Source organism: Chlorocebus sabaeus, chromosome 5, assembly GCF_047675955.1.
Source record: "Chlorocebus sabaeus isolate Y175 chromosome 5, mChlSab1.0.hap1, whole genome shotgun sequence".
NCBI lineage: Eukaryota > Metazoa > Chordata > Mammalia > Primates > Cercopithecidae > Chlorocebus > Chlorocebus sabaeus.
In genome coordinates this window covers 54,315,893-54,330,072 of record NC_132908.1, presented here as the reverse complement: position 1 = coordinate 54,330,072, position 14,180 = coordinate 54,315,893, and the positions used below count along the sequence as shown (strand labels likewise).

The 14,180-nt window shown below is 47.0% G+C and overlaps 1 protein-coding gene across 1 annotated transcript; it reads right to left on the bottom strand.

The window, feature by feature from the left end:
- Positions 1 to 3,244: 3,244 nt before the first annotated feature.
- On the bottom strand, positions 3,245 to 12,298 carry ARL2BP (ARF like GTPase 2 binding protein). Its single transcript, XM_007993429.3, has 6 exons — positions 12,046 to 12,298; positions 11,307 to 11,368; positions 8,523 to 8,629; positions 7,051 to 7,136; positions 6,400 to 6,496; positions 3,245 to 4,725 (listed from the first exon to the last, which is right to left on the bottom strand). Exons 1-6 carry the CDS (start codon positions 12,081 to 12,083, stop codon positions 4,624 to 4,626), a joined length of 492 nt encoding a protein of 163 aa, XP_007991620.1. The 5' UTR covers positions 12,084 to 12,298; the 3' UTR covers positions 3,245 to 4,623.
- Between the last annotated feature and the right edge of the window lie 1,882 nt (positions 12,299 to 14,180).

Sequence of the window (14,180 nt, the reverse complement as noted above, 5' to 3'; positions counted from 1 at the left end):
CTGGTTTATGCTGTTTGTGCTGGCATAGGTAGAATAGCACGGCCTTTTATTCTCACAAGTGATTCAATTTGACAATAACTTAGTCTCCCTTGCTTTGAGCAGGTTAGGTGAGCTTACTAAATGAAAGATTTCAATAATATCACCTACCTTGAAGGTCTGTGAAGCTTGGAGGTCATATAATCAAGGTGGCTGGCCATGCTGCCTGCTCAGAGCTGGTAGAGACAGCAGAGGAAAGCAGCCGAGTACTCCTGAGCTTATTTTTCCAAGACCATAGAGCAACATTCTCTGAACAATAAGGTAAAAGCATTTCTAGGCACCCTCTGTACCCTTTTTATTTGTTATTTTTATTTTTATTTTTTGGAGATGGAGTCTCACTCTAGCGCCCAGGCTGGAATGCAATGGCATAATCTTGGCTCACTGCAACCGCCCCCTCCCGGGTTCAAGCGATTCTCCCACCTCAGCCTCCCAAGTAGCTGGGATTACAGGCGTGCACCACCACACATGGCTAATTTTTGTATTTTTAGTAGAGACAGGGTTTCACCATGTTGGCCAGGCTGGTCTCGAACTCCTGACCTCAGGTGATCTACCCGCCTCGGCTTGTTAAAGTGCTGGGATTACAGGCATGAGCCACCGCCCCCAGCCTCTGGTCCCTTTTTAAAAGTTGGGAATTAAAATGTAACTAAGTTCAAACAGTTGCAGATGAGCTACTCTGTTACTCAGGGATGGGGGATTAAATCCAGTACCTATGTCCCAGTCCACCGGGGACAAGCCCAGTTTGTGCTGTTGTTATCCTGGTATAATTTTTTTTTTTTTTTTGGAGATGGAGTCTCATTCTGTCACCCAGACTGGAGTGCAGTGGCATGATCTCAGCTCAATGCAACCTCTACCTCCTGGGTTCAAGCGATTCTTCTGCCTCAGCCTCCCGAGTAGCTGAGACTACAGGTGAGCACCACCACACCCAGCTGATTTTTTGCATTTTTAGTAGAGATGGGGTTTCACCATGTTAGCCAGGATGGTCTCAATCTCCTGACCTCGTGATCCACCCGCCTCAGCCTACCAAAGTGCTGGGATTACAGACATGAGCCACCGCGCCCGGCCGTTTTTTTTTTTTTTTTAAGAGACAGGGTCTTGCTCTGTTGCCCAGGTTGGAGTACAGTGCCACAACCACAGCTCACTGCAGCCTTGACTGCCCAGGCTTAAGCAATCCTCCCACCTCAGCCTCCTCAGTAGCTTGGACTACAGGTGCATGCCACCATGCCCAGCTAATTTTTTTTTTTTTTTTTTTTGAGACAGAGTCTTGCTTTGACACCCAGGCTGGAGGGCAGTGGTGTGATCTTGGCTCACTGCAAGCTCTGCCTCCCGGATTCAAGCGATTCTCCTGCCTCAGCCTCCCGAGTAGCTGGGACTACAGGTGCGTGCCACCACACTCGGCTAATTTTTTGTGTTTTTAGTAGAGATGGGGTTTCACCGTGTTAGCCAGGATGGTCTCAATCTCCTGACCTCATGATCCACCCGCCTCGGCCTCCCAAAGTGCTGGGATTACAGGCGTGAGCCACCGCACCTGGCTGATTTTTTTTTTGTAGACACTGGGTCTCACTATATTGCTCAGGCTTGTCATAAAACTCCCAGCTTCAAGTGATCCTCCTGCCCCAGCCTCCCAAAGTGCTGAGATTATAGGTGTGAGCCACCACACCTGGCCCTGGTATAAATATTAATAGCATGACTTTTTACTCTCAAGTCTCTCCGAGTTTGAATAAATTAGTCCTTCCAGGAGTAAGTTATAAGAGTTTGGTTTTAAGGAAGGATAAGGCACTTAAATGCAGAACAAAATCGCAGGCAAGTTGGAGAGCTCACCCCTCTTATGTCTCCGACATGAATCAAAAAGCCTGTTTCGGGGGAACATTAAAGGTGCTCAGTCAATGCTAAGGCTCAGCAGTTCGAGTGACTATTGCTTCTCATTAGGGAGGAGTCCTAAACAAGAGGACGGGGGCTTCCTCACCCCAGGCCAGGTGGGAGCCCCATCAAAGGTGGCACCTGGCATCATAGTCTAAGTGTCTGTGGATGTAGAGATAGGCTGCTAGTTTATTTTAAAATAAATCAGAATGTCTACTTATAATATTAAGTGACAACAGACTTGCCTCCTTTTTACTGAGCAGAAAGGGTGAAAAACCAGCCAGGCATGGTGGCTCACACCTGTGATCCCAGCACTTCGGGAGGCGGGTGGATTACCTGAGGTCAAGAGTTCAAGACCAGCCTGACCAACATGGTGAAACCTTGTCTCTACTAAAAATACAAAAATTAGCTGGGCATGGTGGCAGACACCTATAATCCCGGCTGCTTGGGAGGCTGAGGCAGCAGAATCACTGGAACTCGGGAGGCGAGGGTTGCAGTGAGCCGAGATTGCACCACTGCACTCCAGCCTGGGCAACAAAAACAAAACTCCATTCCCCCCACCCCCAAAAAAAAGACAAAAAAAAAAGAAAGGGTGAAAAACCAATTTGCCTTTATCGTCGTTTTTTCATCATTTAATCTCTGGACTTGTCCACTGGCTTTTTCTCAAGCAGGCAGGCTGGTCCACAGGTCTTAGCAAGTGCCCCCAACATGCCTGGGCTGAGGTGGACAGTCCCATTTATAGACAAAGCAAGGGAAAAAGCAAGCCCAGGAGAGGTGGTATTTTGTTTTTTTTTTTTGTTTTTTTTTTTTGTTTTTTTTTTTGAGGCAGAGTCTCTCTCTGTCGCCCAGGCTGGAGTGCAGTGACCGGATCTCAGCTCACTGTAAGCTCCGCCTCCCGGGTTCATGCCATTCTCCTGCCTCAGCCTCCCGAGTAGCTGGGACTACAGGCGCCTGCCACCTCGCCCGGCTAATTTTTTGTATTTTTTAGTAGAAACGGGGTTTCACCCTGTTAGCCAGGATGGTCTCGATCTCCTAACCTCGTGATCCGCCCGTCTCGGCCTCCCAAAGTGCTGGGATTACAGGCTTGAGCCACCGCGCCCAGCGAGAGGTAGTATTTTGAAAAGCTGGCTCTGAGAGTGACTTTAAGGGGCCAAAGTGGGCTGGTGTGAATCCATGGTGTTTATAACTAATAGATTACAACCAGTGGCAGATTTCTTTGTTCCTTCTCTACTCCCATTGCTTCACTTGACTAGCCGCCGCCCCCCCCCCGCCAAAAAAAAAGACCAAAGCAATAATAACCTGATGGCAGTAGCTACGTTAAAGAGAGAATATGACTCATTGAGAATGGTGGTTCTTGCAAAACACCTCAAATTTTACTCATGGTACAAAAGTATTTAATAAGTGACACATCAGTACAGAAAAACAGAGCTTATGTAAAGCTTATAGCTTGTCCTTTAAAACCAGAATGGCCAAGTGAAAAGTCAGTACAGATTCTTTTTACTATTAAAAAAATCAAAGGGACACACTGGGAATTGAACTACTATGCTTTTTCTTCATTCTAGAGATGACATATATGTTTTCTGGTAAGTAATCTACCACACAATGCACTAAACCAAAGCATACAAACAGCCAGTAAAGCTGTGCCCTACCTGCTACTCATGCTGGGCTGGACAGTGGAACACCATCTTAGTAAGAGATATTTTGACAGGAAGAAACTGCAGAGTCCCTACCTAACCCAGAGAACCTTACAAACTGGTCTACACAGAAAGGATTTTCAGCAAACATGCAAACATACTAACATGCTATAAGAATATTTTAGCCTATTTCTAGCACACAGCATACATTCATAGGTGCCCAGTAAAATAGGAATGAATGCCAATGTAGAAAGCGTTTTTGCCTTCACAGTACTAACACCTAAAAAGCACACAGCATATAATACTTTGATCTTTAAGTGGATAATCATGGAAGTTCCAAGATCACATCCACTAGGTTAGCCTGAGTATTCATCTATAAAAATATTTTTTTTTTCCAAAAATAATGCTTAAAAGAGACATCTAGAAACAGTGGGACTACATCAGGACCAGAAGACAGTGACACAAGGACTGCAAATGTTAAGACTAGGAGTAGCTTTTCACATGGAGAGGATATCTCTTCACATGGAGAGAGATACCCTTTTATGTAGAGGATATCTCTTTCTGTTGATTCCTACAGCCAAGACAAGATGTGATCACAGGAGATTCCGAAATCTCAAGCTGGGCTTGAGTAACACCCTAGATAAACATCAGGAACCCCACTGTGGCTGAAGTACTGAAACTGTGGCCCATGTGAAAAAGAGGTGCAAGTGCACAAAGATTGATGCAGAGGCTGCTGGAACAGAGGGTGGTGGCGGTGGGTTAGTCCACACTTACACACCAGCAGGTATGCTGGGGAAGGACCCCCCAGGTGGAGTGCTTGACATGGGCTCGCTCCAGAGGCGTCTGACCCAGAAGCTCCTGAGAGAGGTGTCTACTTGAGGAGGGGAGGAGTACTATGGTTAATGAATACAAGAAGGTGTTTCAGGAGGAATAGGTCCAGGAGGGTTAGGTCTTTTTGGTTTTGACCTATCAATACTTAACATAAATGAGTTACATAACAGAGTCAGTCTTTCCAAGATGTGTTCTGCCATCATGAGCTGGGCCTATTGGGCTGGTGACATCCAGAATGATCCCATTCATTGGCTGGAGGTAGGACCTAGTGCCGCAGATTGTTCTGGGAAGCTGACACAGAAGATGATTTGCACAACGAAGTCACCACTAAGCCACTGCTTAAGTCCAGTCCTCGGCCTTCTTTTTCCTATATGAGAAAACAACCAAAAGGAAGGGCCAGAAAGAGCCCTGGCTTGGAATCTTGCCTCTGACATGGCGAAGGCAGAGCTGAAGGTGGGAACGTGGACCTCCAGAGTACATAGGAAGGGAACACAGGTTATTGGTTATTCTGCATTTCTGCTCAATACTGGCCTGTCCTAGTCTTAATTTTTTAATATTATTATTTTTAAAGAGGTAGGGTCTTGCTCTGTCACCCAGGCTGGAGTATAGTGGCTTCATCATAGCTAACTGCTGCCTGGAATTCCTGGGCTCAAATGGTCCTCCTGCCTCAGCCTCCTGAGTAGCTAGGACTACAGCTGTGCACCACTACAGCTGGCTAACTTTTTTATTTTTATTTTTGTAGAGATAGGGTCTTGGTATGTCACTTAGGCTGGTCTTGAACTCCTGGGCTTGAGTGATTCTCCTGCCTTGGCCTCCCAAAGTGCTGGAACTGTAAGTATGAGCCACTGTGTCCAGCCTGGCCCTGGTCATTCTTAAAGTGCACTCTTAAAATGTACCTCCCTTCACTGGAAAACATTTTTCTTTCTTTTCTTTTCTTTTTTTTTTTAGATGGGGGTCTTGCTATGTTGCCCAGGCTGAAGTGCAGTGGCTATTCACAGGCATCAGTGCTGTGCAACACAGTCCCAGACTCCTAGGCTCAAGTGATTCTCCTGCCTCAGCCTTCCAAGTAGCTGGGACTACAGGCATGCACCACCATACCCAACACCATTTCTTTTTCTTTTCTTTTTTTTTTTTTTGACACAGGGTCCGACTCTGTCACCCAGGCTGGACTGCAATGGGGCAATCACAGCTCACGGCAGTCTCAACCTTCTGGGCTCAAGTGGTCCTCCCACCCAGCCCCCCAAGTAGCTGACTGAGACTACAGGTGCACATCAGCACACCAAGTTAATTTTTGTATTTTTCATAGAGATAGGGTTTTGCCATGTTGCCTTGGCTGGTCTCAAACTCCTGAGCTCAAGCCATCTGCCTGCCTCGGCTTCCCAAAGTGCTAGGATTATAGGTGTGAGTTACCATACCCAGTTTCCTATTTTTCTTATAAAGAGCTTGCATTGTAAGAAAAGCAAGGCAGGGCCAGGTGCAGTGGCTCACACCTGTAATCCCAACACTTTGGGAGGCCGAGGTGGACCATGCTTCAGGAGTTTGAGACCAGGCTGGCCAACCTGGTGAAACCCTATCTCTACTAAAAATACAAAAATTAGCTGGGCGTGGTGGCAGGTGACTGTAGTACCAGTTACTCAGGAGGCTGAGGCAGGAGAATCGCTTGAACCTGGGAGGCAGAAGTTTCAGTGAGCCAAGATTGTGCCACTGTACTCCAGCCTGGGTGACAAGAGCAAAACTCTGTCTCAAAGAAAAAAAAGAAAGGCAAGGCAGAATGAGACCTGAGACCTGCTTTTTGGGTTTTGTCCTTCTGATTAGGAACTCAAAGATGGTACCTGGGGCTTCTTTCATGAAAACATGAGAAGGTCCCAGCCACAGTAGAATAGCAGCTCACTCTTCTGATGCCTCATCAGCTGCTGGACTGATACTGGCCAGTTTGAAGGGAGAATGATGGGGGAAGCGTGCGAGGTTTGTGTTCGGTATTTCTACCTGGAACTTTCTAAGTGGCTCAAAGTGGCTAAATAAATAGGCAGTAGTAACTTACTGCTCTGTAGTCCAAAAACATTTCTTTAAAAGCCAGAAAATCTGTGAAAGTGAGCAGCATGTCGAATATGTCACCAGCCACTTCATCCTTATGGTGCCTGCAAATGGAACAGACGGCTGTTTCGTGAATGAATGATGAGACAGTCCTCAAGATTGCTTTTGTTTTTCTTTCCCTCACCCCAGCCCCACCCCCTGCATTTTTTTTTTTTTTTTAAGAGACTGGGTCTTGCTATGTCACCCAGATAGGAGTACAGGGGTGCAATTATAGCTCACTGTAGCCTTGAACTCCTGGGCTCAAGGGATCCTCCAGTCTCAGCCACCTGAGTAGCTAGGCCGACAGGTATGCAACACCACACCTAACTAATTTATTTTTTGTAGAGTTGGGGCCTCACTATGTTGCCCAGGCTGGTCTTGAACTCCTGGGCTCAAGTGATCCTCCTCCCTTGGCCTCCCAAAGCACTGAGAATACAAGTGTGAGCCACTGCCTGGTCTTTTCAAGATTTCATTAAAAGGTTTGAGGGCTTCCTACACAGGACCTAACCACCAAGGGCATGCACGGGAAAACAAACAAAACAAGAGGGTCTTTTTGGTCAGCATAGGGAAGGAAGAAAGTGAGAAAACAAAACACAAAAATCAGTCAAGCTCAACTCACTGTAATGTTGTGGTGAAAGCTGCCATGTTGAACCCAGGAATCCGCTGCAGCAGCTGTTCTTCAATATATTTTTCTACCAAAGAAATCTGCAACAGTGGAAAGGATTTTGGTGAGACCACACTTTGGGAAAACAAGACTTTCTTTTCAGAAAGCCTGCCCTCTAGCCCTTCCTAAACATTTCCTGAGGTCTGTGTGCCACAATCTACACTAAGTGCCAAGGATACCAAAGAGGACCAAAACACAGCCCCTGTCCTGGAGAAGAACTCAGCCTGGTGTGGAAGAGAAGCATTAGCTGATAATGATGCTGTAGCAGGGTGAATGCTCTGACACAGGTGGAGACAGTGAGTAGCACAGTGCCCAATGGAGGCTTTGCCTCCTGGGTAGAGGGCATCTGTGTAAACAGAACATATGGACATGGAGGCAGTCACAGGTTCCTTCTGGGCAGGTTTGTTTATGTCATGCTTCTGTGTTAAGAAAATAAAGTCTTGGAGGCTGAAATGGATTCTTAGATGACAGAATCCCAGAGGGCTGCAAGAAGCCTCAGGGTAAAGTGTAGAGACCCAAGGGTAATGAGCTGAGGTTCCTGGGTTCCAGTCTTGGTTTTTCTACCAAATAGTTAGTGATCTTGGTCTCAGTTTTCACTTTTACTTAACAGTCATGCATATATGACTGGATTATATAGAAGAAAGAGCATGTGAAAGCAGAAAGGTTTGTCAAAAGCATGCAAATGCAAGGTATGAAAAACTCATGTACTGTGATTGAAAGCAGGACTATGATAAGCCAAACTTCATTTATTATATTTATTATATTTTTTTTTAGATAAAGAGGTCTTACTTTGTTGCCCAGGCTGGTCTCAAACTCCTGAGCGCAAATGATTCTTCCACCTCAGCCTCCCAAATAGCTGGCACTACAGGTGTGCTACCAAGCCCAGCTCAAACTTTTTTTTTTTTTTGAGACGGAGTCTCGCTCTGTCGCCCAGGCTGGAGTGCAGTGGCCAGATCTCAGCTAACTGCAAGCTCCGCCTCCTGGGTTTATGCCATTCTCCTGCCTCAGCCTCCCGAGTAGCTGGGACTACAGGCACCCGCCACCTCGCCCGGCTAGTTTTTTGTATTTTTTAGTAGAGACGGGGTTTCACCGTGTTAGCCAGGATGATCTCGATCTCCTGACCTCGTGATCCGCCCGTCTCGGCCTCCCAAAGTGCTGGGATTACAGGCTTGAGCCACCACACCTGGCCTCAAACTTCTTTTAAATACGAAGCTGACGAGCTAATCAAATATTTGCCTGAAAGCTTTTTGGAAAATAGCCCCAAAGGCTGTGCAGAGGAAAATGAACTTAAACCAGATTCTAATGAGGATTCCTGGCAGTGTACTGGTGGCATATTTTAAAAAGCAGCAAATTTCAATGTCTTTTGATTCTAAATTTAAATTTTTAAAACTCTGACCTCCTGGTAGGAGACATAGAAATCTACTTACGTATTCATTAAAAATAGGTGTGTAGGTGAGTTTATTCTCTTCTGTGTCTTCAAACTCCAGGTAGTACTTGTCCATGAAGTTTCTCTGTAATAACTGGAACTCGTAATCTGAACCACAATGGGGAAAATTTATTCTTTTTAATGGAGATTACCAACCATTATGATTTATAAGAAGGCAGGATCTATGTTAGCAGTACTACTTTCTCAATGGTCAGTCTCTGGAAGGAAAGCTGATGTTTTAAGAGGGTATTAAATGGGACCCTGATGTTGAAATAGACCAATCCTGTTTTCTTTTTCTTTTTTTTTCTTTGCGCTGGAGTTTCACTCTTGTTGCCCAGGCTGGAGTGCAATTATGCAATCTTGGTTCGCTGCAACCTCCACCTCCAGGGGTCAAGAGATTCTACTGCCTTAGCCTCCTGAGTAGCTGGGATTACAGGCGTGTGCCACCTCCCTGGGCTAATTTTGTATTTTTAGTAGACACAGGGGTTCATCATGTTGGCCAGGCTGGTCTTGAACTCCTGACCTCAGGTGAGCTGCCTGCCTCGGCCTCCCAAAGTGCTGGGATTACAGGTGTGAGCCACCACGCCCAGCCCTGTTTTCTTTTTAAATTGTGGTGAGATATACAATTTTTTTTTTTAAATCATTTTAATGTTGAAGCACACAGCTCAGTGGCTTTAAGTATGTTCACATTGTTGTGCAGTGATCATCACCATCCTTCAGTCCATTTTAACCACATCCACACAGGGTGGCTTGGGAACTCCCTCACATTACTTTTCTGAAAAGGAATGGATTGGTTCTCTCTTATTTTGATATAACTTTAGCAGCAATTGTGGAAACATTGTAGTGATTAGAAGTATGGAGTCTGAAAGAGGCTAGCCTGTCTGGGTTCGAATCGCATCTCAGCTACTTACTAATTGTGTGACCTTGGGTAAGTTACTTAATTTCTCTAAACCCCATATAAACTTCTCATTTATCTGGAAAATAAGAATGGTTTATAGTAGTTATCATATAGGATTGGAAGTGGAATTTAGATGAGAATTCATATAAATAGATTAGTTCATAGTGAACACTTAATAAATAATAGGGAAGAGGGAATCTTTTTTTTTTTTTTTTAAATTGAGACAGGGTCTCCCTATGGTGCCTAGGCTGGTCTCGAACTCCTAGACTCAAGCAATCCACCTGCTTTGGCCTCCCAAAGTGTTGGGATTACAGGTGTGAGCCACTGTACCCAGCCCGGAATAAGGAATCTTAACAACTGAATAGATTATTTCTAAAAATAAAAGGAAAGTTTCAGAAAGGACCTAGACCTTGGGATAAATACTGTAGGCTCACAGAAGGCTCATTTTCCCATAGCATATAGGGTATAATAGGCAAGATAACTGAATGGATTCTTCAGTATTCCCCAGAAATCCCCAAATCCACATGGGAAACGAACTTAATGATGAAACATCCATATTCAGGAGTTAAGGGCATGAACCTTTATACCTGAAGGTATAAAACATTGGTCAGTAATTTTCATTTTTTTTTTTTTTTTGAGACGGAGTCTCGCTCTGTCGCCCAGGCTGGAGTGCAGTGGCGCAATCTCTGCTCACTGCAAGCTCCTCCACCTGCGTTCACGCCATTCTCCTGCCTCAGCCTCCCCAGCAGCTGGGACTACAGGCACCCGCCACCAGGCCCGGCTAATTTTTGGTATTTTTAGTAGAGACGGGGTTTCACTGTGGTCTCGATCTCCTGACCTTGTGATCCGCCCACCTTGGCCTCCCCAAGTGCTGGGATAACAGGCGTGAGCCACCATGCCCGGCCTGGTCAGTAATTTTCATACTAAATGGATTAAGCCATACAGCCAACACCACCAAGTAACAGTGTTCTTTTCCTAATTCTCATAAAACTTAAAGTCAACAGAATTTCTCAAATGTAAGTTTTCCCCTCCTACATACTTGTCTTAAACCTCTGGGGACTGTTACTGCTTGTCTGTTACTTAGCAGGTTTCATGGATGCCCAAATACATCCACAAGTAGGAACTCAAAACCTAGGAAAATACAGAACCAGCTGAAGCTTAACACTTTGTTTTCTTTATGGCCATGTGTGCTTGTGGTTATGGTTTTATGTATCTTTTTTTCTTTTTTTAAGATGGAGTCTCGCTCTGTCGCCCACGCTGGAATGCAGTGGCGCGATCTCCGCTTACTGCAAGCTCCACCTCCCAGGTTCACGTTCTCCTGCCTCAGCCTCCTGAGCAGCTGGGACTACAGGCGCCCGGCACCACGCCCGGCTAATTTTTTTGTATTTTTAGTAGAGACGGAGTTTCACCGTGTTAGCCAGGATGGTCTTGATCTCCTGACCTCGTGATCCGCCTGCCTCGGCCTCCCAAAGTCCTGGGATTACAGGCGTGAGCCACCACACCTGGCCTGGTTTTACATGTTTTATGGCATGAAAATGTTAAAACTCAAAACTGTCTAAAAATGAAATTGCTCTTATCCTACATAAGAAATAGAGATCATTATTTCCTATAGTTTTGTGAAGAACTCCACATTATTGGGGCCCCATTACCTGAGTCAGTCCCTTCCAGGCCTCTGAATCTATGCTTATTAGATGTTTTCAGGAGTACTGGGCCGTTTGTTTCTAAGACAAACTGCAGTAAGCCTTTACTTAAGTATTACATTGTGCTACATTAAAAATTGCAGGCAGCTTGATGTTTTCTCTTTTTAAAATTAACTCTCCAAATTGATTTCAATGTCCTTAAAGAAGAAGCAAGCAAGTCCTTAAAAACAGTATCTTAAAAGCTTACCCATGATAATGTCCTCTAAATATCCAACCACAGCATCAAATTCTGCATCAGAGGCGGAGGAGCTGAAAAACATGCCTGGATTAGGTGCTATTTCAAATAATGCATTAAAAAAATGTTTTTAGTATGGACGTTTTCAAACATGCACAAGAGAAAAAAAGAGTAGCAAAACGAACTTCCCATCACCCATCTTCAACAATGTAAGAATGACTGTCTGATCTAGTAAGTCCAAACAGAAGAAAACACACTCGGCACGTTTGTGACATGAACGTTCAATGTCATGACTCCACTTTAATAAAAACTGGTTCTCCAGGCTCTTCGCTATCACCCCATACCTGTCTGCTTGTGAGCATGAACCCAGCACGGGTGAAACACCTGCCAGAGGGGTCATTTGGTCAGGAGTCCGGGAGGCGGGGGCCAGGGAGGCGTGGAGGGGCCTCGGGCGCGGGGCAGGGCCTCGGCAGCTCAACCCCGCCAGGCTTTGCTGACAGCTGAGGGTTGGCGGCTGGGGATTGTGATGGAGGTGCTGATCAACGGTGACACCCGCCTCGCACTCCTGTCCTCCGGGGCCTGAAACCTGCGGCCTTAGTACTCTACAAAACGAAGGCCTGGGGCTGGGACGGCGCCTTGGCGGCCCCCACCCTGCCCCGCCCCTAAGGACACCTGTTTTATAGGGTGAGGCCCGGGCAAACGCCCGCTGTCCCCGTCCCCAAGTCACCTGCCCCCTGGCGGAGCTACTCACAAAGACAGCGCAAAGCTCTCTTCTTCTAAGGCGTCCATCGCCGCCGCCCCGAGTAGGCTCCTACCGCGCCCGCGGCCCAACTCGCAAGCAGGCGCTGCGGCCTGCGGGGTTAAGGCCTCTCAGCCAAGGCCGCGGCCAGCTCACTGCCAGGTCGGGTCAGCGCCTGCGCGCCAGGCCCCGCCTTGGATACCCGCAGCGTCCACTCGTCAGCCCGGCCTCTACGCCCCGCCGGGCCCTCTGCGCGCGCAGCCGACGCCGCAGGTCCAGGCCTAGGTGACTGCCGCCCCGCCTCCTGTCATCATGGCCACTGCAACCCCTTACGCTCCCTCACGGCGGGCCGGCAGCCAATCACAGGCGCGCGTCACCGATGCCGGGGCGGGGCAAGACAGGGAGAGGAAGTCCCGGAAAGGAATGCGGAGGGATGCGGGGCCTCGCCTAGTCCGCGTTGCGTGGCGACTCAGTCTTTAGTCGCCCCCATTTTACGGATAAAGGAAACGAAGCCAGGAGGCTGAATTTCCTCACTCGCAACTCGAGAATAAATCGCCCCTCCCAGAGTGTGGAAAATTAAGTAGTTTAAGGCACTTTTGAAGAGCGCTTGTAAGTTGCCAAGTCGCTGGAGAGCCAGTCCCTTATCCCTTGAACCAGGTGATGCTGACGTCTGATTTCAAGACAATTCCTACCCCTCGTGGAAGGAAAGCGCCATCGCAAGAAGTAGATGTCTTGTAGTTTGCATTATAATCTTCGCATTATAAAGCTTACTCGGCAGTAACTGGTTTCTTGACTAATTATACAAGATGAGAGTCGAAGAACTGTTTTGAGCCACGCAATCAGGAATCAGATACTTTTCAGGAAAAGGCCTCTGCAAAACTGCCAAACTTTGAAACAAAGGATTCGTTTGAGCTGATTTCTCTTGATTGGACAACTAAGCATTGTGCCTCTTTAATTGCATGATACCTTTTGGCCAAAGTGCGGTATATGACTAGAGGAACTAGAGGGATTTAAGGTATGAACTGAGGGTCAGGTGGCCAGTCAGAATGGGTTAGCAGACATTTTTTATTTTTATTTTTTTGAGACAGAGTCTTGTTCTGTCGCCCAGGGTGGAGTGCAGTGGCATGATCTCGGGTGGCTACAACCTCCGCCTCTCAGGTTCAAGCGATTCTCGTGCCTCAGCCTAAGTACCTGGGATTACAAGTATCCGCCACCGCGCCCGGCTATTTTTGTATTTTTAGCAGAGACGGGGTTTCACCATGTTGGCCAGGCTGGTCTCGAACTCCTGACCTCAGGTGATGCACCCACCTTGTCCTCCCAAAGGGCTAGGATTACAGGCGTGAGCCACCACGCTGGGCCTAGCAGGCATCTTTCAGTGGACGTAAAATAGATATCCGTGGGATCTGTAACAAAGATGGTTACAAAGACACAGTTGGGTGTGACAGCTGTGACCAAGGTGACATCAATTATTACTAATTTATTTATTTATTTATTTTTATTTTTATTTTATTTATTTTTTTTTTTTGAGACGGAGTCTGGCTCTGTCGCCCAGGCTGGAGTGCAGTGGCCGGATCTCAGCTCACTGCAAGCCCCGCCTCCCGGGTTCACGCCATTCTCCTGCCTCAGCCTCCCGAGTAGCTGGGAGTACAGGCGCCCGCCACCTCGCATGGCTAATTTTTTTTGTATTTTAGTGGAGACGGGGTTTCACCATGTTAGCCAGGATGGTCTCGATCTCCTGACCTCGTGATCCGCCTGTCTCGGCCTCCCAAAGTGCTGGGATTACAGGCTTGAGCCACCGCGCCCGGCCACTAATTTATTTTTTGAGACGGAGTTTCACTCTTGTTGCCCAGGCTGGAGTGCAATGGCGCAATCTCGGCTCAACACAACCTCTGCCTCCCGGGTTCAAGGGATTATCCTGCCTCAGCCTCCCGTGTAACTGAGATTACAGGCATGCGCCACCATGCCAGTCTAATTTTTTTTTTGTATTTTTAGTAGAGACGGGGTTTCTCCATGTTGGTCAGGCTGGTCTTGAACTCCCGACCTCAGGTCATCTGCCCGCCTCGGCCTCCCAAAGTCCTGGGATTACAGGCGTGAGCCACCACGCCCAGTCAGGTGACATCAATTATGAGTCACTCTGTTTAGCACCA